The sequence below is a fragment of the Aulonocara stuartgranti genome (assembly GCF_965226115.1).
Source record: "Aulonocara stuartgranti genome assembly, chromosome: 13".
In the NCBI taxonomy this organism is placed as follows: Eukaryota; Metazoa; Chordata; class Actinopteri; order Cichliformes; family Cichlidae; genus Aulonocara; species Aulonocara stuartgranti.
The window spans coordinates 8,768,149-8,793,811 of NC_138949.1; the positions used below are offsets into that span (position 1 = coordinate 8,768,149).

The following is a 25,663-nucleotide window of genomic DNA, read 5'->3' on the forward strand; positions in this document are numbered from 1 at the left end:
ATTTATGGCCTCTTTGCTGGAAGGAGTTCAGTACCTGGATCGCAGGAGAGGCATCGACAACGGTAGCTTTAATTCTCCCTTCCCTCACACAGAGCAGTGAAGCCCGGCCCCAGAAACACCTCATGGCTCACTGCTGAGCCACTGCTTCATCTACAGTTGGCTCACGTGCAGCTGGGGCTCTGCTCCTCCATTTTGGGGAGTGGAGATTTCCAGCACATGGTTATATAATTTCAAATGGTGACAGTGACTGTAAGGTTGAAGAGGCTGGAGCCGATGTAGGAAAGTAATTAAAAGAATAGATGGTCTAGTAATTCACACAGTCCAACTAATGTGTTGGTAATGTCTGACCTATTCAGCTTATTTTCAGCTGGGTGAAAAGCGATGGTTTGGGTTACCATAAATGTGCTGCTGCACAGAGCGTGGCTGCTACCATATTTCACAAACAGATGCAGGGCTTAGATGAAAAATGTAAAAACTTCAACTGGCCAAACCAACTGGAGGCAATCTCCTTTTATTTCATCATCAAATCAGCTGATTGATTCTCTTTTGTGTACATATGCTGCATGTATTGTACGCGAGAAGGTGGTGGAAAAAAGCTGTGTGGAAAGAATGTACATTGAATTCTTGTAAAAGAATCTGCAAATATCCCTTTGCCTGAGGTCCATCATTCTAAAATAAGCATTATGCATTTTGTAGCAAGGAATTAAATCATTCGTATCTTTTGATGACACAATATTCTGTCTTTCACTTTGTACATGCAGAGATCTTCTTTTTGAAAGGGCCGTTTTTGTTTTTTGGGTTTGTTTTTTTTAATGCACTTTCCTTTTTTTATTGTCACAAGACTTCAAACAGCATTGCTGTAAATAGCATTCTTCTAAAAGTTCAATCAGAATGAACTTAAAAGTAGCTGAACTGCTTTTTGCTGTGTAGCAAATACTTGTAAAAATGTGCTTTTTGCAGTTCATTCTGCTTTTAGCAAACAGTATTGATATAGTCAATGCAAAGAGATATATGTATTTTTTTGCACTTCAATACTGAGTCTTCTTATAAAATAATATAATAGGGACATCATTTAATTCTTTTTTTTGATAACACAAATGTCATATATTTGAACATAGTTACATGATTATCTTTGGCTTTGTGTTATGGTGATCTCTATCAACAGATATCTTGCATATGAATATGCAGAGTATGTAGGCAAGATTTCTAGAATTTGAAGCTTTCCAGTTTCCATTTTTACTCCGCTTGTAGTCCATGTTCAGTTTCAGGAGGCTTTGGCTACATGTGTCTACATAAACAGTCTGAATGTCTTACAAGTATGAGCTTTTTATTAGCGTTAAAAGACTGATGAAGTACTGTTGTCACCCTGGCAGGCGCGTAGGCGATGTGGATATCTAAGTTTGCAAATGCGATAACTCGAGAACGAAGCGACGTAGGAGTTTCATTTTGGATACCATTGGTGTATCTACTTGGAGGCTGAGAGGTGCCACTGCCAGTATTTTTAGAGATGTATTTGCATTTGTAAACAGTGACTTTCTGGATAAACCAAGGCCCCAAAATATTGACTGTTGCAGGCTAAGTCAGCACAGTAGTTAATGGGTTTCCAGATTAATGTTACCTGGAAGCAACTATTGTTGTGATTTGGTGCTATATAAGTGAATAGCATTTAACTGAGTTGCATTTTTTCTAGTGTACCCTTGCAATACCCTTTCTCATTGAGAATGAATGGTGCTGTGGTGCCACAACTGATCTTATGTGTATGGTTGATAATGATTGGCTGGGATAGTGCTTCCCAAGTTCTTCAAGATAAATCTGGTAAAATTCTATGCTCCTCCATCTGAATGTGGAACTGTCTTCAGACAGGAATACAAATAGCTCACAATGTTTCTGCTAATAGATTTATTTTTTTCATAAAAATTTAAATATCTGCTACTCAGCAGGTGTATTGGTAGTGAAGTATATAAAACTTTGTTTATACTACTCGGTTTCTATGGACAGCACTACCAGGTTTTACTGTTAATATATATGGTAGGAGATAAATGATAAAGAAAACTGATGCTGACCTTTGTAAATAATACTGAAAGTAACACAATTTCAACCAAATTTACAAAAGGTAATCCACAAAACTCTTCACAGTATGATATTTATCACTATTTATCTACTAATTTTTTTTCCCTTGAACCTTTTTTTTGGCAGTGCAATCCGCATCAGTCGGAAGGGATGGCATATGCTGCTCAACTTCTGTTTCCACACAGCGCTGACCTTCGCTGTGTTTGCTGGCGGCATCAATCGAATCAAATACCCCATCATCTGTCAAGCAGTAAGTGCATTCCCTTTTCATTCGTCCCACTCTCAAAGCTTTTCAAAAAATTGATTGTGAATGTCTATTCAGGTGTCCACAACCAGGCCACTGGGTGCAGTATGTGGATGTACAATAACCCCGCTTTGTGTGTCTTTCATGCTTCAGCTGCATGTATGGTCTGGTCACTCTTTTAGTAAAGTGGTGGCCTAGTGAGTGCGGATGATTCAGGCCTTCCCATCATAACTGCACTCAGTAGCAGGCTCTCTATTGTCTATCTTTGTCTCTTTCTTTTTGCCCAGGGGTTAGTGGTGGGCATTGTGCCACAAACATTGTGGATGTTTTAGAAATTGTTAGCATATAAAAGATTTTCTGGTCAATAGAATTTTGTACAAACATGCTTTTCTATGGAAATTTCAATGTTGCATTTACCACATCGCTTTTCATTAAAGGCACCCTGACTGTGTACTTGAGATGCAACATGATCGTTGTGGATTGCGTGTCTGTCTTCATAAATAACAGTAAAAGCAGTTTCAAAGGATTTTTAAATTACTTAATGAAATAAGCTCCAGGATTTTTACGTGTTTGATAGGGGTGCAACGATACACAAAATTCACGGTTCGGTTCGGTTCGATACTTTGGTGTCACGGTTCGATATTTTTTCGATACAAAAGAAATGTTCATGCCTTTTTAATTTGTCATTTATTAAAATTATAAATATATATTTTAACTCAAAAGTACAGTTTTTAAATTTAACCCTAACCCTTGTGCGTGTTTTTTATTTTGACAGCGAATGCGCACCTGCGGACCACTTATGTGCAGCCCTGGTTATTTAGCTCGTCATATTGCAGCCACAGAAATTCTTTTGTCCATGAAACCATAAAGCTGCACTTTCTTTTTGCCTTATAGTCTGATTTGTCATAACTTCTCCTGCTGCTTTTACACACACTCACATAAGCTCAGCGATTCTCTGCGCGATCAACCTCTCACATGTTTAAGCTGCGGGAGATTTCACTTGTCATGTTTGCATAGTAAGCTAACAATTAATAAGACGATGTCAGAGGAATTGGTGCACAAATTATCATCACTCACAGATCGGTGCTGTCGCTCTCTATACACAGTTTGCACGATTGCAAATTGAAAGCAAAAAAACAAGCGCAAATTCAAACGCGATTTCAATATGTCACATATTGACAGTGGCTCACCGATGCCAATGACATAATTACCCAGCTACATTTCTGAAAGAATGCAAAAGCATTGACATATATTTTTCCTTCCTACAATAGCCCGACGGGCAGGGAAGAGATAGATTTTGGTAGCCCGACTGAAAAAAAAATCGCTAGCTCCGGGACGTCGGGCTAGCGATATTGCGAGCCCTGTATCTGATTGAGGAATCACTCATCTTTGGAAAAGAGAGTTTATTACAGAGAAATGTCTCTTTCCAAAATAAAAGCTATACTATCCGCTTCTTCTGGGCTATATTCTCAGCAGCATTTTAAACATATGTAAGGAGAATCATGTGCTAACAGCTGTCTAAATGACTCGGCTAAAGTTAGTAGCATGCTTGTTGTTTTTGTCTTTGCACTAGGATGATGTCGGCGTAAATGTGCAGTCATATTCGTTGTGTTCCCACTAGTGCTGTCAGCGTTAATCTCGTTGAAATGACCTTAACGCCACAACACGGCAAATCTCCGTTAACGAGCTACCGCCGATCGCCCCGTGCATGGGGCTAGACGGCCAACACGTTAACGAGCTAACTGCGCTAACACACTAGTTCCCACCCATGTAATTGAGCATTGCATGGCACATCCAACATACTGTTTTACTTTAGTCCATGACTCGCTTACCTTCAGGGTCATACGTCACATGAAAACCAAAATAATTCCAAACGCCAGATCTGAATGAGGGTGGGGGAGGTCCATGTTGCAAGGAGAGCTTAACTTCTCTCTCGCTAGCTTGCCCTGCGCTCTTCCTTCTGACTATGCTGTCTGTGTTGAGCGCTCAGTGGATCTGCGCTCCACAGTGCAGCCTAGGCGGAGTAGTCGAACGCAGATTCACTGAGCGCTCAACACAGACAGCATCGTCAGAAGGAAAGTTGATAAAATAAATTACAAATGTTGTATTGTTCGATACATATGCGTACCGAACCGAAAGCACTGTATCGAACGGTTCAATATCGATACGAATATCGTTGCACCCCTAGTGTTTGAATAGTATTTGTATTTGGTTGATGAAACACTTGTTTGCTATGTTGCGCTCCTATCCGTGACAAGGCAGTAATGTGTTAAGTTTGTGTATGATGGTTTATGGTTCATGATTTGTGTTTTTCTCAACCTAACATCTGCACAGATTTTGTTTTTTTGCCGAGCTTGTGGGTTACTGTAAAAAATCTTGAATGCATTATGGTCCCTGGATAAATTGAGGGCCCCTGCATGCTTAAAGTGTTTTCACTCCTCTGAGGCATTGGAAATCTTATAGTATAGGCATTCTTTAATTTGGTATATGGCGTGCTTTTTAGATGAGTCCTGAAGCTCACATCATTGAAAGTGTTTTAGATTTAGAGTTCAGTCACTGCTCATGAGCTCGGGTCTTGCGTGTCCCTGCCTGCAGGTACTGTAGCCCTTTTTATCCTCTACAGCCTTGATGAGGGTTGCATAGATTTAGGTAAATCATATGTGGTTAGCTGGACCAAAGACGGTGAGGCAGTTGAATGACAATGGAGACCATCACAGCAATCACTGAGCCTAGCTATAGATAGAGAAACAGGCCCTGGATAGCAGTGACTGCATTTTCATATTAAAATACTTGCATACAAATCTAAATAACACTTTCTACACTCTGGTACTCCACTTGAACTTAGAGTGTAGCTGTTTTTGACAGAGTTTGTAACTTGAAAACAGAAAAAATACCTGAATAAAATCACATCAAAAATGAAACTATAAAGCTAATACAGTACTGTGCAAAGTTCTTGAGCCACGCCTCGTTTCTTTATATTTTGCTATGAAAAAAGGGAAATAGGGGTAAAGAGACATGTAGTTTGTGAAAGAGTTTGTGAAATTGTAATGTGCTTTAAAGTCAATATTTAGTATGACCACCTTTGTTCTTCGCACAACTTGATCTCACTTGGGCAAGTTTTCTTGTAATTTCTTTGGATAGATTGCAGGAATAGTTCTGCAGGCTTCTCGAAAGAAAGACAAAACCATCTGTCATGATCGGTTGGGGGTGAGGGGAAGGAGACAGGACAAAAGACACACTGTGGAAGAAAGCCAGAGCTTAGTACTAACTAATGATTAAATGCAAAGTGGTGTTTAAACACATAAAGAATGAAGAAGAGTGAGGGAAAAAGAAACCCTCAGTGCTCAATGGGAAGCCCCCAGTAACCAAGCCTTAATTCAATAAAATTAAGGGAGGATTCAGGGTCATCTAACTAAACAGTTTATCAAAAAGGAAAGTTTTGAACCTAATCTTAAAAGTAGAGATTGTGTCTGTCCCCTGAATCCAGACTGGGAGCTGGTTTCGCAAACAGCTGAAGGCTCTGCCTGGCATTCTACTTTTACTTTATCATTTCTGTGTCATGCTGAAAAATAAAGCCATTACTAATTAGATGTTTTCCAGATGGTTTTGCGTGGTGGATCCACATATCGCCACACTTTCCTGTGTTCAGAATTCCATTAGTTTTGATGAGATCCCAGACAGCACTGGCTAAAATGCAGCCAAAACAATGACAAAGCCTCCACCATGTTTTAGAGATGGCTGTAGACACTCACTGTTGTTCACTGGCCTCCTCCATACATCACTTTGTTTTTTTCGGATGGTCTCTTTAGGGATCGCCACAGTGGATCATCTGCCTCCATCTCACCCTGTTCTAACATCCTTCTGTTATACCAACCCCCTGCATGTCCTCCTTCTCTATATTGGCAAATCTTCTTTTTTCTTCCTGCCTCGCAGCTCCATATTAAACACTCCAATATATCAAACATCCCCCTCTCTAACTTTTACAGAAGCCCATGAAAAATATTAAATTAAAATGTCAACATATGTGAATTTGTAAAGCTGGAAAAATCAAAGAGGCTTCTGACATAATTGCTGTGTTATTGAACTGTGTCTCTGATGTTTGCGATAGTTGACAGCGTCAGAAAGAATGAAAGTGAGGATAAAAAACAATATGTCTCTCCTTTAACTTTTTTACATGGTTAGAATACCATATGGTCCCTGTGGATTTCCTATCCATTTGATTGATAGCTTGACCGACCTCAGTAGTGAGCATGAAACATCAGCTGGAGCAGAGCATCTCCCACTGTCAGTTCACCTCAGCAGGGGGGCATTTACTGTATGTAGCCACAAAGAGATTGATGTACACCTCTTTTCTACTTCTCACTCACAGTTTAGACTGTCTTCAGTCACTACTTGTTTGGATCAGTTGGCCTCCGATGCTCCATTTTTTGTGTGCGCTATCACACATTTGGGACTCAACTCCTTCTTCTGCTGTCACAAGCACTTTAGGTGGCCTCCTATTCCATAGTGTAACAACTCTACCTCTGCTGAAATATAGCCAGCTTTTCTTGAGTTGTCTAGCAGAAGGCTCGCTGACAGGCATGTCTTAAAAAAAGTCACCACTTGTGTCACAGCCGTCAAGTCTTCCCATACGATGGTAACTGACACAAAATGGCTGGTATTTGTCCCTTTACTCTTAGAGAAATGGTGAAAGGGACACAAGAGTAGCTTAACTAGTTTTTGTCTAGTGAAGCACATCAAATCATTTTTGATTACTTGACATAAAAAAACACCCACAGGGATAAGAAATTCAAATCTTCTATCGTTTATTTTACGAATAAGGTCCAATTTAGATCAAGTTCAGAACTATTTGCACTGCTCAGATGCATAGTGGTTTAAAATTTGAGAAGAGAAGTGATGTAATGATGTACCCTTTGCAGATCTTAATGAACAGAGAATGTGGTTATCTTCTTCTAATGCTTATGAAGGCAAAGTTATATTTTCAAATAATACACAATTAGATTTTTAGCATGTAGCATAGCCTAGTGTTGAAGGTTATCCATGCAGCAATGTAAGAACAAAGACATCTCTTAACAGAAGAACATGGTGGTCCTCACAGAAACATCACTATAAGAATTCAACTGTTATCTTTCGTTTCTGTGCCATTTACTCCTCATTTTCTTAAAAGCTGGATGAAATTTAGTTTTTGTACCACTGAGTGTATAGGTGGCTGGGAGACATTGACTTTTCAGCATTCAGTACAAGCTTCAGAGGAGAGAAGAATGAATGATGTTCAATCATATTGAGGAATGTGTCATCTGCATAAAATATCATCTAAACTTAGTATGAGCTGCATATTGTTCTATATGCTTTTGAGTTGTGGCATTGTAAACAAGCACTTTGGCTGGTGTGTCCATGTTTTGATTTTTTCACTCGATTAGATACCCAAGCATTTTAAAATGTACTAAATTAAGCGTTTGTTGCAATAATCTGTTGCCTCTAAATGTTTTTTTCTCTTTTTTTTAGGTTTGTCCTTGAATTGTACATCAGTGTTTAATGTTTTGAAAGGACAAGAAATAATGTTATTATTTTCAAAAACCTATTTCTTATTAGAAAAAGGTTGTTATTTGAATTCTACTTATGCAGCCACACACAATCTCCTGCTTTCCCACAATATCAGTGCAGAGTTTTCTGATGGAGCTGTGTAATTTAGCTGACCTTGCCGCTGGTTTTTAACGTACTTACCTTTCATTCATTTATTCAACTTTGTCCTGGGGCCTTTGAATACTTTTTGATGCTCCTCCTTTACCTAATCACTGCTAGCAAAATCACTCTTGGCAGATTTGGGAAGGAGCCCAGATTGTCTTCAATTCCACTGGGATCGAGGCAGGCCCCACCAGACACAATTTGGGATAATTACAGGAATGCTTGAGGAGATGTGTGATCTCCCGATGCATATACACAGTCAGATTCACACACGGATACACGCATTGCCTGCTAAATTCACTGTACCCCCCGATCACCCCGCCAACCTCCTTACGCACACACTTACCCTCCTTTCCCTTCCCAGGAGGAAAAATAAGTACATGCTCTCGCTCCAAACTAAGCAACTTCAAGGGGCTCTGAGTCTAGATTTGGCAGTTCTCGCAAGACTTCAAGCACGCACTCCCCACCCAGTCTTCACCCATCCCTCCTCCAAACCCCCCCCCCCTCCTTTTCCTTCCACACCTGCATCCCATACTCGTCTGCCTGTTCTTCTATCTGTATGCCAGTCTTCAGTCGTGCACCGCTACTCCACCCACTGTGGCACTGTCGCTATGCAGCATCCAATGTCTTTACAGCTTCAAAGTCAAAGTCATCTCTAATCTCAATTTCTATCTTTTCTTCAAACAAGGCTTGCTTTATCATTGATTTGAGCAACACCCTAGCTGTCACACTACATTTTCTGCTTGCCCAGGCTAAGCAGGAGAACAACATACAGTATACCACTGTTTCCAGTCGACTTACCTCATGTTACCTCAGACCATCAAAATTTGGATTACACATCGCAGATGATTGTTCACTGAGTGTGACCGGCGTTAAATAACCTATTAATTTAGAAAAGAACTTGGCTAAGGATGACCTAGATCTGAGGTAACATCCAAGTGTCAGCTTAAAGATGCTATACAGAGGATTTCCCTAATTAGCACCGCACTGTGAAATTAGTTGTGATGGCAAAAGCTGTGAAAGCGAGAGAGAGAGAGAGAGAGGGCATTACATTATAGCAGTGATTTTGCTTTGTTTTTCCATTGGGTCTACTTTGACTGTTCCCAAGTTTCCCTGTACATAAATACTGTAGCTTAGAGTAGACTGGTTACCAAAAATAATTTGGAAACAATATGACAAAGATGTGATAAAAGATAAAAGACTTTAAAGTTAGTTTTTAATATCGCACTTTTAGTCTGTGCCAAATGTTTTAAAACAGATCATCTGGCAATATTAACTGAAATAAAAATGTAGTATAGAGTTCATTGAAAATTCTTAATCGCTTGTTATTTTCCACATTTCTTTTCCCTCCAGAACTATGATAATGTTTATTCAAATTTCAAATCAGTTTTCAAGGACTAGGTTCACTGAAAAAAATACTATGAAACTGATTATTGTGATTTCCAGTCAGAAAGTATAAAGAGCACACGTGTTTTTCTAGACTTACAATATTATTGTTGCCTTATAATTCTGCTTTTCCTCATTTTCTGTCATATATTTTACAACAGTCACCTTGAAGGGAAGGAAAAAAACAGATTTCTTGCCTTTACCATCATCTAATACAAAAGAGTGTCTAATAAATTATTATAATTATAAAAAAAAAAAAATACTCTGTAGTTTACATACAGTTCTGGTCAAACGTTTTGCGGTCAGGAAATACAATGTGTGTGAAAATAAGTCGAAATCAGAAATGATTTATGATCATTTGTGATAAATGTTTCTATTAACCATTAATGGTGGTTTATGGGATGAAAAAACATGTTTATTTATTACTTTAGTTTTTCAACAAGACACTTATAGGATTAGTGAGAATACAAAAACGATGCTGATTCCTTATTAATTTAACATTAATTTCACATGATGCTTTTGTTTAAGAGCTAGTAGAATCCTGGGGTTCACTCTTGCACTGTGTACTGGTACTGCAGAAGGACGTGCTAGTGCTTTGACAAGTTGCTACTCTTCTTCCACTGACCACACATGTATGGAGGAAAGTAGCCGACGAATCAAAATCAAGCCACTCTTTTTTTTTTTGTGAAGTGTTAATTTTTTCATGTCTCACCAACATCTCCATACGAGATAAAAGAGGGATTTGAGGAGACGGAAGCAGTGACTGTTTTAATGGGGACACATTGATCAGGCTTCCTGGGCTGCTTCCAGCTTCTGTTTTGTTAACTGTGTGATCATTGTGCTGCTGCTCACTGATCCGATTATTGACTGAAATTTTGTATTTACCCAGATTCTGTGCTAACAATGGCACATCAGGTGAAAGCACACACCAGCTCTGAATAGTAAAACATCAAATATCAAAATATTGCTGTGTTTTTTAGAAGTCAGGTCCCTCAAGTATATACCAGTCTAAATGATGCACCTTTCACAGACTCAATAACGAATACAGATGGTCACAAATAGCTCCAGTCACCAATGGTTACAGCTATAATTGTGACCACCTTCGGTTCTGAAAGACACCAGAAATTCTGCTTTATTATCAAAACAAATGTTAGCATAGGGTTTCTTTAACCACACACACACACACACACACACACACACACACACACACACACACACACACACACACTATTGGTCCACTGCGGCTTGTGTGTGATTTTTTTGAAAAACTGCCAGATGGGCAACTATAGCTGTGTCGCTTTATTATTGCTGACTTGTCTCAGCTGATTTGGACATTAAAGTTTTGTTGCCATTTGATTGATCGTGCAGTTGCAATAGCAAAACAATATTCAGGACATTAATCAGCCAGTAACAATCACAGGTCACGCTCCGTACGTTAATATGAGAACCCCCTCCTCCCCCATTAAAACCATATTTAAAGACACACTTGCCTTCTGTCTGTTCTTGGCACTAAAGAAGCTCTGAAGAGTGTGGACTCTGAAGCTGTGATTGACTTACCACCCACTCTCTGCTCTCTATAACCAGCTCAAGGACGCTTCCAATTAGCATCTGGACTGGTAGCTCGAGTCCCTAGGCCTTTCGTGCTGGAGAGAAGCCATTTGATTGGGTACCTCAGGTTGCCAGTACATCATGAACGCACTGACTGGTTGAAGAAAAGGCTCAGTGCATTTTAATCTTCTGTATCCATTCTCCTTTCTGTCTTTTTTTGCAACTGTCATGTCTATGCTCTCTGTCTGTGAGCTAGCAAAGCTTTTAAACAAAGTTAGATTAGTTTCCCCATTCAAATATAATTCATGAATATTAAAACACGAGGAACGGAGATATGTGTACAGTGCGTTTTTGGAAAAACAATCACACGCTGATAGTTGTCAACGTGACTGACATTTATATTCAGGTTTGTTATTCACGGTGCACACCTCATGTCCTCTAACTCAACTGATAAGGAGCTGCTCAGTATCCACCAGTATAACCTCACTATGCTGCTCTTATCCTAGACAACCTTGATGATTCAATAGCACTTTTTGAACCTGTCTTTCCGTCATTCTACTATTGTCTTTTAGTGGAGGATAACACAAAGCAGCCAGGTCTTTAAGGAAAACGTCTGTGGAGACACCCTTGGAGTGACATTGATGGTTATTTTCTCAAGAGGAGTGGCAGCTCATCCTGAACACTTTTCTTCTTTGAGTTACAGGGATATAATGAAGTCTGACATTTTTCACAGAGACACACTTTACAGTATTATGTATAAGCAAAAGTTCAGCAAAGTCAAAGAAGTAACTTGATGCACCCTCCGTCACCCAATCTCAGGTCGGGGTCGTGCTGCACTACTCGTCTTTGTCAACCATGCTGTGGCTCGGGGTGACGGCGAGGAACATTTATAAACAGGTGACCAAGAAGCCTCCACAGAGTCAAGACAGTGACCCGCCTCCGCGCCCTAAACAGCCCCTGTTGAGGTAAGCACAGATGTCCTCGCAACCCTTCCCAACCCTGAATGCCGCTCAACAGAAAGTTCATAAACATTTGTGCACACATATGTGTTTGTGTATGTGTGTGTGTGGTACTTTTCTTTGGTCTTTTTTGATTGCTTCATGTGTGCCTTTAGAGGACAAGGACGGTTCACTGCGCAGTTATTTGCTTTCTTATTTCATTTTTTTGTATATACACAACTTGACCGAGGCTGAGATATACTGTCATAGTAGGTTTATGCATTCACATTTTGATGAAAGAAGTCTTCAGATGAGTAAAAATACAAATACAGCGATGATCGATATACTCAGTTATAAGGGTCCTGCCCCAGACCCCTGGGTCTTATATTGTGTTGTCTATTTTATGTGTGGCGCACTATACAATGATTAGCACTGTTGATTTGGTTTCTACTCATCTTTTTGTATGGAGTTTTTCCCTGTGCCCTCATAGGTTTCCTCCAGGTGGTCCAGTTTCCTCCCACTGACTAAAAACACAACTATTGGCTTGACTGATGATTCTAAAGGGCCATGGATGTAAGGCCGATAAAGGGCTTAAACTATATAGAGTAAAACGCTGTATCAATGCGTGGTTAAATGTGGCTTGTAATCTAAAGCTCTTTGACTGATCAGCAAGGCTGGAAAAGCACTTCATAAATAGATTTATATTTACTCCCAATATTGTGTGTCTTTGAGGATTTCGCACATTAGCTTTCACAGTTGTTAGAACAACAAAGTCACACCATAACATAAACTTGCTAACAGATGGAGGCAGTGGTAGACCAGGACTTTCACTTCGGAGTGAGAAGTAGTTTTTCACAAACAGTTTTTTTTCCCACTGGCTTTATAGGTGGAAGAAAACCTTTTGCCAGTTTCCCATTGTCAGCAGTACAGTGATTTGTAAGAAACTATGGATAAGTACCTTCATGCACCTACTAAAGCTAACAGCTAACAATATGTGGCATATTTCTGATAAGCTAACTTTGCAGAGTTAGCAACATAGCATCCTCTATACCAGCGGTCCCCAACCTCCGGGCCTGTCTGTGAATCGTTCGGTACCGGGCCGTGAGAGTTGAGGCTCAGGTGTGAAATTTATGGTTTTCAGGGTTTTTATCGTTTTTTATCATTATTGTTTTTAATCGGTTTTATCATTAACTCAGTTTCTCTGGGTCTTTCCCCGTGTGTTATGAATAAATCTTCCTTTTTTTGTTACCGGTACTGGTTTTATCCACGACACCTTAAAGGCCGGTCGGTGAAAATATTGTCGGACATAAAGTGTCAGTGGCGCAAAAATGGTTGGAGACCGCTGCTTCATACCCTTTGAGTTGGTGGGATAATGACTATTGCTAGCTTGACATGGACACAGAATAAAATTCTTAGTGGCTTTTAAATAGCTAAATATGTGTTTGTCAGATTACTCAGCCATTCCCTTGGGCACGTGTGAGCTACGTGGACTTTACTGTGGAGTAAACTTTTGCATCTTTGTGTCTCACACTAGTTTAGGCTCAGGTGTTTCAAAGGGGAGAAACTGTCATGCAAGTGTTGCATAATTTATATGAAAATAAAACCCCAGTTGGTTTGCATTATTCAACATCAACAGCGAGATGGCTATCAAGACTTTCTGTTGATACACTTTGCATCACCTTATTGATTTCTCACACATGTCTTGGGTGTTGAATAGTAAGGAGTGACTTTATGTGAAAACTGATAAACCACTGATTAGAGAACTTTAAATTCCTTGTAATCAGCCAATTTCCTGAAGAGAGACCACTTAAAATGGATAGAGGTTGTTGTTAGGGGTGACATTCAAGGTTAATATGAATATGTAGTATACCGTCAGTCATCAGCAGCTCTCAGTAGGGCATTTCCTGAATTTCCCCACTGAGCTTGTCTGGCTAATCAACTTGCCTGATATTTTCAGGACATTAAGAAACAGCCTCACTGAACTATAGCAGACTGACCAGAAAGTGTTTTGATCTGTTTGCTAGAATCATTGCAGTCACCGCCGCAGTCTTGTAATCTCTAGCCCAGAAACACTGGTGAATATCTAAGTGTATTTGTAATGTACTTTATTAATTGTAAAAACACAAAAATAAGGATTGTGACATAATTCAAATAAACATTTAAAAAAGAAATTGACCTGTAACACTGCCTGTTATACTTCTTCATAATATTTATGTATATCGGGAATCACGGACAGTATGAACAACTGTGACAAACAAAACGCAGGCAGTGTTACAGGTTAATCAATGGAGTTTCACCTAAGAGGCAAGGGTTTGGTTCCTATGTGAAGACAAGAGTCAGCATTGACTTGATTTGTTTAAAGCACCTGCAGCTCCCTTGTGTCGTCCTCGGGATTCCCATACACTTGTTTGCCACACACCTAGGGGTCATTTTTGACCCGAGGACAACACAATGGTTAAGGTGATACAGAAACAGCTGCTTTCTGTTATAAGTTATAACATTATTGGCAAGTTGTTTAAATACTTAATTTTGAAATAACCATTCATACTTAAAATACTTTGTTAAAGTAGTTTTATTGGATTAAAAACGACTATGTCAGCCGCTCCAAATGGCAGACACGAGAACGCAGCATTGACTAAACTGAGGTCTGACAACATCGACAATTTGATAGCTGCAGTTCAGAATCTATGTAAATCAACACAACACAAACCTTTGTTAACTGTTCATTAATAGGCATTTCAAAATAACCTGAGACATCATGTTTTGCCTTTTTATAGATTTTTTTATAGATTAGTGAAAACACAGTGTACTTTCGGTTATTTTGTGTGAGCTTTCCTTCCACACTTAAAGGTTTAGTAAGTAGGAGGGAGTGCAGGTGAATGTGAGGAGGAGAAGGAAGGACGGAGAAGTAATTGACTAAAGCCCTTCACCATAGCATCACCTCCAGTGCTTTTACTAATTACCGCAGTCACCCAGGAGGCCACTGAGCCAGAAGCTTTATCAAAAACCTAAATGTATTTAGCTTTTTAACCCTTTAACTCCTCTTCACTTAGACACGTGCACATCAGATTACATTTCTCCTATTTGTGTTGTTTTTTTTCCCCCTACTTCTTCGTTTTATTACTTTACTGCTTACGCCTAACATTTGGCACATTTAAGAGGATCGTTTTTTGGACCCATGCGGCGCTCCTCCTCTGCGGTGAGAAGGTGCTGTGTGAGCTCTTCAGCACATTGCAACCGTGCTGCAGAAGCTGCTGGAGCTTCAATGAGAAATCCTGTTAGAGGAAGGTTTCAGAGCAGCAACAGAGAGGCAAACAGGGGGCAGACCGTAGCAAATGTATGTTTGTCATTTAATCTGTCATTTTCTTAAAGCCCGCTGGGAAATTTCAGTTGCATGAATTTTCTTGAACTTTTCAGAATATTTTGCAGGAGATACAGCAGACGACCCCAAACTAGAAAATGATTTGAACATGTGGAGCTGCACTGGATATGAACCCTGCTGCAACACCTTACGTGCTTTTAGAATCGCTGTCTGTGGGGTGGTTTAAAAGGATTATTATGACGAATATAGCACTCTCATGGGCATTTATTGCCCATACCACCCGAAACTAATATCTGGAAAATTTATAAAGGGGCAGATTCATATGTCTGACATTATTAAAATTCGAATCTCTCAATAACGTATTCCTGACGAGTCGCTGAAAGTCTGAGGATACGGACGCCACTAAGATAAGGATCCCCTCAACCTATAAGCAGCACTTTCCTTGCAAAGCAAATCCTCAGACACCTGCGTGATTCAGGGGTTTAATATGGAATGTTCTCGAGGCTCTCCCATCATGCACTGCTTGTGAATGAGATAATTTGTCTGGGGGCAGACGGGGGGATTGTGTGGCACAGCAGTCAAGTTGATCCACAGTGATTGACTGTAATGCTCCCCGTCAGACAGGCTCATGCAATGAGACTTAGCAGCTGGAGACAAATCAATTTCTCTCCCCTCCCAACAACCCACCTATTTCTCCTCATCTACCTCTTTTCCCGTCCTTCCACTCTTGACAGCATCTGATGGCATATCCAGCCGACCATTACACCGACCCCTGTCAAAAATCTGCCACACCATGTTGGACCGCACACCTTAAACGCTTCTGTTTTTGCTATTAACTAACACCGATCCGGAGTGATGAGTGCTGATCTTTCCTCTAAAACTAAACTTCTTATACCAGCCGTCGGTGTCAGTGATATCGAAAAGAAAACTCACATGACAAGTGCAGTCATGTAAGTGTAAAATAACACTACATGTATAGCAGGAAACAAGGGACAAATCTAAGGTAATGTATTATGTAATGTATTGTAATACTCATTTAAATCTTTTTACAGTAGTTAAAATTTATTCATATTAATTTAGATGGACAAACAATTAAAATATACCCAGCACATGAGATGCTGCAGTGTGTTTTAAAGGGAAAAGGTCACCCATCAAGTCCCTAAATAACCCAAATAAATAGATAAACAAAAACAACTTTAATCTACTGTCTGTGTGTCATGTATAATTATCAGTTACAGTAATTTATGGTACCAAGAAGGCGTTAGTTATATTTTAGTGGGTACTTTGCTGAGAGGTCATGTTCTACTTGGGAAGCATCCATAGACCTAAAAATATCTCTGCTGCAAATAGCCTACAGTGAAACTCTAAGACTGAAACTGTGTGAAAAACTAGACATGACAGAAAACTATTTGTGACTTTAGAAAGGAAAATGTCCCAGCAATTATGATGGTGCTCAATACTCGACCCGAGGAAAACCACCGGGTAACAAATTAAGCGACTGTAGCCTTTGGCAGCTCACCTCTCTCAAATAGAGAAAAGAATACAATGCTCTTTGCAATTATATCATCCATGTGTTTTGATTAGTGACATGAAATATAATTTACAAAATCTTACAATATTTGCAAAGTTTTGTAAAGTGTATATGTGCAAAACTGTTGTTTTGGAGACACACACATGGATCCTGCTGCTGTATGATGCTGCAGGTGATTAATGAACTGTTTAAAGAGCACTTTCACTCGCTGGGCCCACGTCCTCATTTGAGGTTTGATAGCGTTTTAGTAGATAAAGGAGAAGGGCTTGGATATGAATTAAGCTGCAGTTTGGGGAAGGCCTCGAAGGGGCCTGGCGGCAGCTCCCGGGCCTGGCAGATCCCCGTGTATTAAATAGAAGTGAAGAAGTTAAAGAATTGAAAAGGGAAGGGAGGGTGGGGCAGGTAAACGAGAACTACGGCTTGTAGAACTGGGGGGACATATATAGATGAGAACCGGAAGGAGCGTGTTTGGAGGCGTGGTCCCGCTCCTGAAATTCTGATACTTTAACTCCAACAAAAAGTGATTCTTTGCCTTCATAAATATGAAGCAATAATTTTGAATAAACTGCAACTGAAATAAAATCAAATGTTTGTTTATTCAAATAATTAATCATTAAGGAAAGTATGATTGGTATAAAGTGTATACCAGTCAAGTTTATTTTTGTTTTTGACAAGATTTTGACCAGAATTTGATCAAATTCAGCATTTGGGGCATAATTATTTTGAATGAGAAGACTACCACACATTTTTAATAGATGTGAAGTTTCAGAGCAAAGTGAATCCGGCTACACTTAACCTACATAAAGTTGTGTTGTGATTTTTGGAGAAGTCTCTGCGTGTGCTTCTTTTAGGCTTTGAACAAAGTGATTTGCAGACTTTGTTCTGTCCTCTGTTAGTTTTATGATTAAGGGGGGATTTTAAGGCTTCCTCTTATTTGTGACAGTGTCTCAAAGCTGTTGTCACATGATAAAAGTAGCAAAAAATGTATCAGAAAATAAAATGGTATATGGAAGAACATCTTTCTTTGAAAAAGACTACTTGAAATTAACATAGACTGTTCAGAGTTTTTGCTTGAGTGTTATCTAAGGCGCTTGGAAATAAAAAAATTCTGGACGTGATAGGGTGGGGCTAGGTTTCACAATGAGCTCACCCGAAACCTTGGCTAATTGTGACCTACACTCGTTTTCACACCTTGGCTCATGTGATTAGGTAGAGGATCATTAGGGGTCCTTTTGTCCCTCTTGGGGGGTTACTCCCACTGGGTTTAAATCTGGGGCTCTCCACCATTTGACCCTAGAACTGAAGAAGCTTCTCGGATGAGAGGTGAAATGTGTTCAAGCAACTTAAAGAAGTCCAGACGCTTTTCTTTCCAAGCTCTTTAGACTACAATGGCCTGGATGACTGAGAACCTTCACAGACATATTGCTTGAGTGTTATTTTGTGAGTTGTTTTTATTCTGTTTGCGATCCTTATGCTAAGCTGTGGTAGCTGGCACAGCTTTCTTTTGGCTGTGGCATCAATCTTTGCATAAATCTGTGCATTTAACTCTTGGCAAGTAAGCTAATGAGTATATTTCCCAAAGTGTTGAACTGCCACTTCATTCAGCTTACTTTGCCCATTAAAGAGAATTCAGACCTGCAGGACTGTGGTTAATGCCAAATTTATGCCTTAATGTTCCATCCTCCAGCTTTACTCCAAAGCCCTTGCCCTCTGCTGGAGCTGAATATGACCATGAGTTGTCCCCAGCTGTGCTATGTATATCCTGGACAGGGTCCAGAGAAAGGACAGTGCACAGTCATAAAAACAGAAGATAAGCATAAGCATAGGAACAAAAAGAGGAGTTGCTGTAGCTACTGACTAAAAGGCACTTTAGGGTCTATTTATATCAGATGATTGCTGTTCCTAAACTCACTCAAAAGCACAAGACTGCATACACAGCCATTTTGTTTGAGTTTGAAGGCTTTTTTAAAAAAGTAGATTGGCCAACAAAGAGGATGAGTGCATTCAAGGGGGGCAGGATTTTGTGTGCATATTCATATTAGAATGGGTGCATTAGCAAGAATTTTAATGCGGTAGACCTTTTCGAATAAAAACGAGGCAGCAAGTAGAATGAAATATATCACACGCTCTCGATACAGTTTCTGCATGTACTGTACATGTGCTTCACTTGGGACCACGTCTTAAGGAAACACATGCTGGCTTTCCTAGAAGGGATAAAAGGGGAATGAGGGTTATAAAGTGCTGGGTGCTTTAACATCTACTAGCTCTTCTCATTTATGCTTATCTAGCTGACGGGTGTGTAAATGGCTTTCTGCTGGAGCAGGGTCCCCCGGGAGAACCGTTCCACTCACACAGACAGTGACAGGCCAGTAATGCTCCCCCCGAAAACCCCCTGTCTTTGCCTCACCTCCAGCCACCCCTCACCGACCAGCCCAGACAAACATCTTGATTGTAATTGAATTTTCAGAACGGCTGCTGTGTGACGGAGTAACGATTGGAAGGGAGAGCGACAGAGAGAGAGAGAGAGCCACAGTAAGAAGGGGTGGAAGGGAGGAAACTGAGGATGAAGACGGAGGAAGATGGAGTGGTGGAAAGGTTAGAGTAATGACAGAGGCTAAGATTGAACAGGAAGGAAGAGGAAATAGCATACTGTTGTATAGCATGACAGTGGAGGGAAAGCCAAGGACAGGAAGCTGCTGGGGGATTAGCTTTGTTTCTGCGCCGAAGTCTTGACGGATCGTAATATACTGTTGCAATGCAAGTTTCATGGTTCACATACCTGCCGTGCGCATGCATAAGTGTAGCTGACATGTGAAAGATCAAGGAGAGGGGGAAAAAAGCACCGAATAATCTGCGGTTAACATTAGAATATCATCCTTGAGAACATTTAATCCGACACAAAGTAAACAGAACTAAACATGGTAATACCTAGGGGCATAATGCACTGTTGTTAAGATCATACTTTATTAGTTCCGCTTCACATCTTTCTCCCATTGATATTATTGTTTGTTTGGGTTTTTTTTCTCCAGCTAGCCTTATATAGTCTTGATTTAATTGGATAAACCGCCATTACATCAGCTATGTTGGCAAGTGAGGTCAGAACTAATTCACTTAAAACACGTGTTAAAATTAAAGGTAGTTCTGCTAAATTTCTTGGTGGCTTACAACATAACACGAATGCTGTATTTCTGGGGTTGTTGCTATGAAAGCTAAAATAACTGCCACTTATCTGTATAACTCTGTGCTTCATTGTTGTGTAGTGTTTTTTTCATTTTGTCTATTAAGTGACCTGCCCTCTTTATGATAATGAAAGCTGAAGTCGAGGATACAATCTGTTTTCTGTATGTCTGATAAGCCAGTTTTGATAAGTTCGCCATCCCTTTCCTATTAAATCCGCACTCTCTTTCCATATTCGGTGCTCTGATGAATAGCAGATGCCCTAAATGAGCACTGACAAGTTTATCGCCGGGAAAACAGATTTGTTTATATAGGAAAATTTACACTTTGATTTGTGGCAAAGAAAACAAATTGTAGGTGGCGATTCCTCCCATGGAGTGTGGTCACAGGCACACCGACAAGTTCCAATCACACATCATTGATCTTTGTTCATTCATTTATTTTAAAACACTCATAAAGCTGCATTCACCAGTGGCTCCATACTGTAGTGGTTAACACATTTGTCCCAAAACAGAAAAGCTTTCCCAAGAGGAGAGACAAATTCTCACGTGGTGTTTAAAAGAAAAAAAAAAGCTGCCAAATCAAATGTGTGTGTCCATCTGCTGTGGTAACCAGTCCATTCACAGCACAAGTCAGCATCTTTCATCTGTCACCTTCTTTGACAGCTTTTTTAATCTTCCTGAAGTCTTATTTTGACAGTGTATTTTTATAATCCACATGTGTGACACAGGATTTGTAAATGTCTTTTCACTTCCAACTTTGATATTCTTGCCCTACTGACCCTGTCTCACTCTCTCTTTTTACCCCTCCCCCCATTACCCTCAAAGATTTTATCTAGTCAGCGGTGGAGTGCCCCTCATCATCTGCGGGGTCACGGCAGCTGTCAATATAGACAACTATGGCAGCAGGGAGCAAGCGCTGTAGTAAGTCCTAGATTTGCTTCTTCCTGAGTCAGTCTGAGATGATGTTTCACATTGTTATGCAAATAAAGAGTTTTTTTATGTTTTACTCCCAAAAATTAAATTTGATTTAATCTTCTTTAAACGCTGTTAGACGGGTGTATACATAGACACAAGCGTATGCTCCCTTTGGTGGATGTGTATTTCATTTAGTTACTCTCTTCTCAGTAAACACATAAAGATGATGTGACTTTATGAAGGTAACCATTTAATTACAAACAGAAAGTAAACTTTGAATTGTTCCATATTTCTTATGGTATTAAAGTGCAGTGGTGTGTTTGTGTGTGTTGCAGCTGTTGGATGGCGTGGGAGCCCAGTCTGGGAGCATTCTTTGGCCCCGTAGCTTTCATCGTCCTGGTCACGTGCATCTATTTCCTCTGCACATTCATCCAGCTACGGCGACACCCTGAAAAGAAGTACGAGCTCAAGCAACTGACGGAGGAGCAGCAGAGGCTGGCTGCTGTCGATGTGCCGACACACTGCCACCAGGGAGCCGAGCCCGGAGCCCTGGCTCCACCACCCAGTGGGAGCCACTGCCCCGCCGGCTGCCCTGGCATTCCCATCAACCCCGCGCTGCTGGCCAACGAGCACTCCTTCAAGGCTCAGTTAAGAACAGCGGCCTTCACCCTATTCCTCTTCCTGGCAACCTGGACTTTTGGGGCACTAGCTGTGTCACAGGGCCACTTCCTGGACATGATCTTCAGCTGCCTTTATGGTGCCTTCTCCGTCACCCTCGGCCTCTTCGTCCTCATCCATCACTGTGCCAAGCGGGACGATGTTTGGCATTGCTGGTGTTCCTGCTGTCCTGGACGAAGCGCCGACGCCTCCTCTGGTGCCCCCGCGCCCGCTCAAACGCGGCCCAAAGTCAACGTGAACGGAGATACCCCCGGGCACGGCCACGGCCACAGCCACTGCCACCATGACTCACCTTGTCAGGCTAAAGCTCTAAGCTGTGGCCATGGCAGCTTAGCTCACTGTAAACACGCTGCCCTTCCTTCCTCACAAAATCACATGACGTGTCTAGCGCCAGTGACGCCGTGCTGTGCCGCACTGCACAGCCAGCAGCTTATGGAAGAAGAGCCCGCGGCCACGCATGTGCTGCTGCACGCTGACCCGGAGGGTTACCGGCCGGGGATCCAGTTGCACCCCTGCCTAAAGAGCAGTGCCAGGACTAAAGGCCGACATCTCAGCCGCAGGGATGGGGCCGGTGCTTGTGGAGCGGGGAGTGAGAGGGAGTACGCCTATCACATCCCCTCTAGTGTGGATGGAGGCAGCGTGCACAGCTTACACACTGACAGCCCCCACAGCACACACGAGCGCCACGCCCACATCTGTCCACACCTGGCCCACGAAGGCCACCATGACGTGCATCACACATGCCACGCTGCTGCAGAGTCCCTGGCATGCCATAATCCCTGCCACAGGCACATCTGCTGTGCCAAGGCAGACCTTTTCCCTTCTCTGTGCCCGGCAGAAGCAGGAGACACGGGCGTCTTCCTGTGCGGCTGCGGCAAAGTGGCTGAGGAGGACCCCGTGGCAACACATCACCATTTGGAAATGCACGCCCCGCGCAGACAATCTTACCCTCAGAACCCGCCCAATCAGAACGGGATTCTAAAGGGGAGCCTGCATGAGGGTCTCCTCTACACGTCAGACAGCACAGGAAATATACGCACTGGACCCTGGAAGAATGAAACTACTGTGTAGTGTGGGAAGACTGAGAAGAGGGGATGCAGGCAGCATTCCTGCTTCCCCTTCTAGGATAATAAAAAAACAAAGAATTGTATAACATTTTAAAACATCACAATCAGCGTGGGATATTTTTTTATTTTAATGTCCTCTTGATTTTATGTGTGCTGTTTTACTGTACAGAATTCCATTTGAACGCTCTCCTTCAGGGGGCATCCACTGACAGAAACCGAATTTCTTCCATCACAATGAATTTGTGAAAACGTGTGTCGCATGGCGCCTTCAGATGTAATCGAAGGTGTCGCCACTGTTCCATATTACTACAGATCTATCTCTCTCTATATATACAAGAAAATGAATGGTTGTACGTATGAATTTGTGTGTGTTAACGCTCAAAGGCAACACGCTGCAAGATATTTTTTACACTTTGAAACACGTCAAATAGTCTCTGATGACAGTGAACCTCCAGTACTTAAAAGAACTTCTTGGCATCCATGCTTTAGACAACTAAACCAGCAGTTTTAGACTTCATGGGTATTTTTGCCATTCGGTCAAGCAACTGTGAATATCTACTAGAGTTTTCTAAAAAAAAGAAATATATATAAATATATATAAAGATACTGTTGCTTACAAGAGATGTGTGGATGCCAGTTAAGTTGTGAAAATTCAAAGCAACAGAAAAAGAGAAGTGAAATTAAGCATCCTCTTATCCAGGTCAGTATTGATCGTGCTGTCTATATGATGTCTTCACTGTTGTGTTTCTTTTTCTTTTCTGTTCTGGAGAGAATAACGGCACATCAGCAGCAACAGCATTGTGTGTAGAAAGTTACTGTCAGTGAGTCATTGGATCCATTGTGCCATAAAGAGCCAGGTCCTCACAGCAAAGTTCATTGCCAAACCGGTGTGCTGGTTTTTATTCCATTCAGCTCAGTTTGCACACGCTTCATGTGACGGTATCACATCAGCTTATGTTTCTCTGTACAATCAATCTAGAAAAAAAAAACAGCAACAACAATAACAGCAAGCTGCATCAACATAACTTTGGGAAACCAGCCCAGCGTCCTGCAATTTTCCCTCCTATTAAAATGCTAATAAAATATTTCAGACTCACCCGATATTGGCCGAAGCCAAAAAAATGATACATGGCAGACACCAGAGCAAATTCGGCCCTGTTGTGTTTTATAAATTTATAATTTGCCTTATAAAAGCTCCAACGCATGCATGCTTATATGTAGCTGTGTTTTAATGGTGTAAATGAATGCCTTTCCACAGACATATCATTTGACTCGACCCAATGCAGCTTGCCATGTGTCCCTTTTTTGAAGCACTTGTGGATTATTTCACTTCTCAACAGTACTATTTGGCTCTTGTGACCTTCATGTTGCATCACTTTAAAAAGGACCCATTATGCTCATTTACAGCTTCATAGTTTTTTTTTAATCTTCAATCTTAGAGTCATCTTTGCAAGATTCATAGTTTAAATGAATCCTTCTTTATCTTATACCAGGCTTTAGTGCAGTTATTTCTGGGCAACTGCTTTAGCCCAGAACACCCAGTTTTCTCCTGATTGGTTGCCCTTCAGAAACAGCACATGTGTGGCCAAAAGTAATAGCCAAAGCTGATACCCCCCTCACTGAATCAAACAGAGTCGACACTAGAAAAAAAACATTTAGAGAGGTTTCAAGATTGCTTTTGACATTGTAACAATATATGTATTACAGAAAATAAGATAAACCATAAGCTATCCCTTTATTCTTACATTTATTCAGGAGTCCAGTCAGTAAAATCATATGTCCTGCTTTGGTGACAGCTTTTGTCAGGACTGCTAACAGATGAAATGTGGATCATTTCTTTTTTTGTTTTTTTAAACCGTGAAGGTCACACTCTCTTTGAAGAATTGCCTCTCGAAAGAGAAGCCAAAAGAGTCTCCGTGTTGATTTAGAAGCGCTTGTTTGTTTTATGAATGATAATATTTAATACAATGCTCCAGACAAAACAAATCATACATTTCATCAGACCAGCCAACACTTCATAAAAAAAACAACATCCAAAGCATAATCTCACAGCAAAGCCCACTCTCGCGAAACCACCTCAGCATGCGCACCACCTCTCTATCCATCTCGTGCACTTTTTGTCCGTGTATATAGAATTGGTTTCTGATGAATTATTTTTTATGAGATTTAAGATATTTAAGAATAAAATAAGTCTATGTAAAAGAAAGTTGTATGGGAAAAAACTGACCTCTCAGTGTTATAATGCTCAGTATCTGAGTTTAGAAATGTCCTTTTTGTTTTCAAATGCCTTTTTTTTCTGTCGACTTCATAAAGTATGCAGACTCGCCGTGTGTTGTGAGACTTATCCTGTCATATCAGAAATAGAAATGCACTACCCATTATAACGTTTGGCCTGCCAGAATAGTATTTGTCACTTACGGTGTCGTTATAATAGAAGTGCTTGTTCAGACAGACCTGAATTAAGGAAAGAAATTCAGAGAAAGAAAGCAAAATATTAATGTGACAGTCCTTCTGGTTGAATGGCAAGGCTTTGAACAGTAAAGGAAGGCAATGGTAGACATCAAAGATGATGCATGAACCTCATAGCTTTGCACAGGGCCATTGGAGTTATTGCCAGGGACTGGGACAAAATGGGATGTTATGGGTTCAGCTTATGGGTTATAAAACATTGGCCCACAATTGATCATACAATACAAGCTCCTTTGAGCCACCTTGGATGCTAGCAGCCAGCGGCCCTGGCTTTATAGTTATTGGAAAGGGATTTGTAACAGTATCACAACGAAATCATCCCACATTAAACCGAGAGAACATCGGTCTAGGTTAATTGCTGTACAACATGTGCATTTGCTGGTGGTGTGTCTTAGGAGCAGCCCGAGCTTTTCAGTGTCTGTGAGACGGTGTGTTTGGTATCACAGGCCGCCATAGGCCACCTTCTCTGTCGCCATCAGTAACAGATGTACTGCCCCAAACAAGCTAGCTGGCTTCGTTTCGGCTCACCAGGCGCCTGCTGGAATATTCACTTGTGGTACTGTGACAAAACCTAAAGCCAGTTTTCAATTTTTTCTACATTGACACAGATTCCAATAAATGTATTTTTTCA

The 25,663-nt window shown here is 40.8% G+C and overlaps 1 protein-coding gene across 3 annotated transcripts in view; it reads left to right on the forward strand.

Moving 5' to 3' along the window:
• Positions 1-25,663, forward strand: part of adgra1b (adhesion G protein-coupled receptor A1b) — a 192,791-nt gene extending 167,128 nt beyond the window's left edge. For all 3 annotated transcript variants that reach the window (XM_082556384.1, XM_082556385.1, XM_082556386.1), the window contains 4 exons: positions 2,197-2,320; positions 11,753-11,898; positions 20,729-20,824; positions 21,154-25,663. In XM_082556384.1, the coding sequence (XP_082412510.1) occupies positions 2,197-2,320; positions 11,753-11,898; positions 20,729-20,824; positions 21,154-22,567 (1,780 nt within the window). In that variant the 3' untranslated portion in view covers positions 22,568-25,663. The remainder of the gene's footprint in view (positions 1-2,196; positions 2,321-11,752; positions 11,899-20,728; positions 20,825-21,153) is intronic.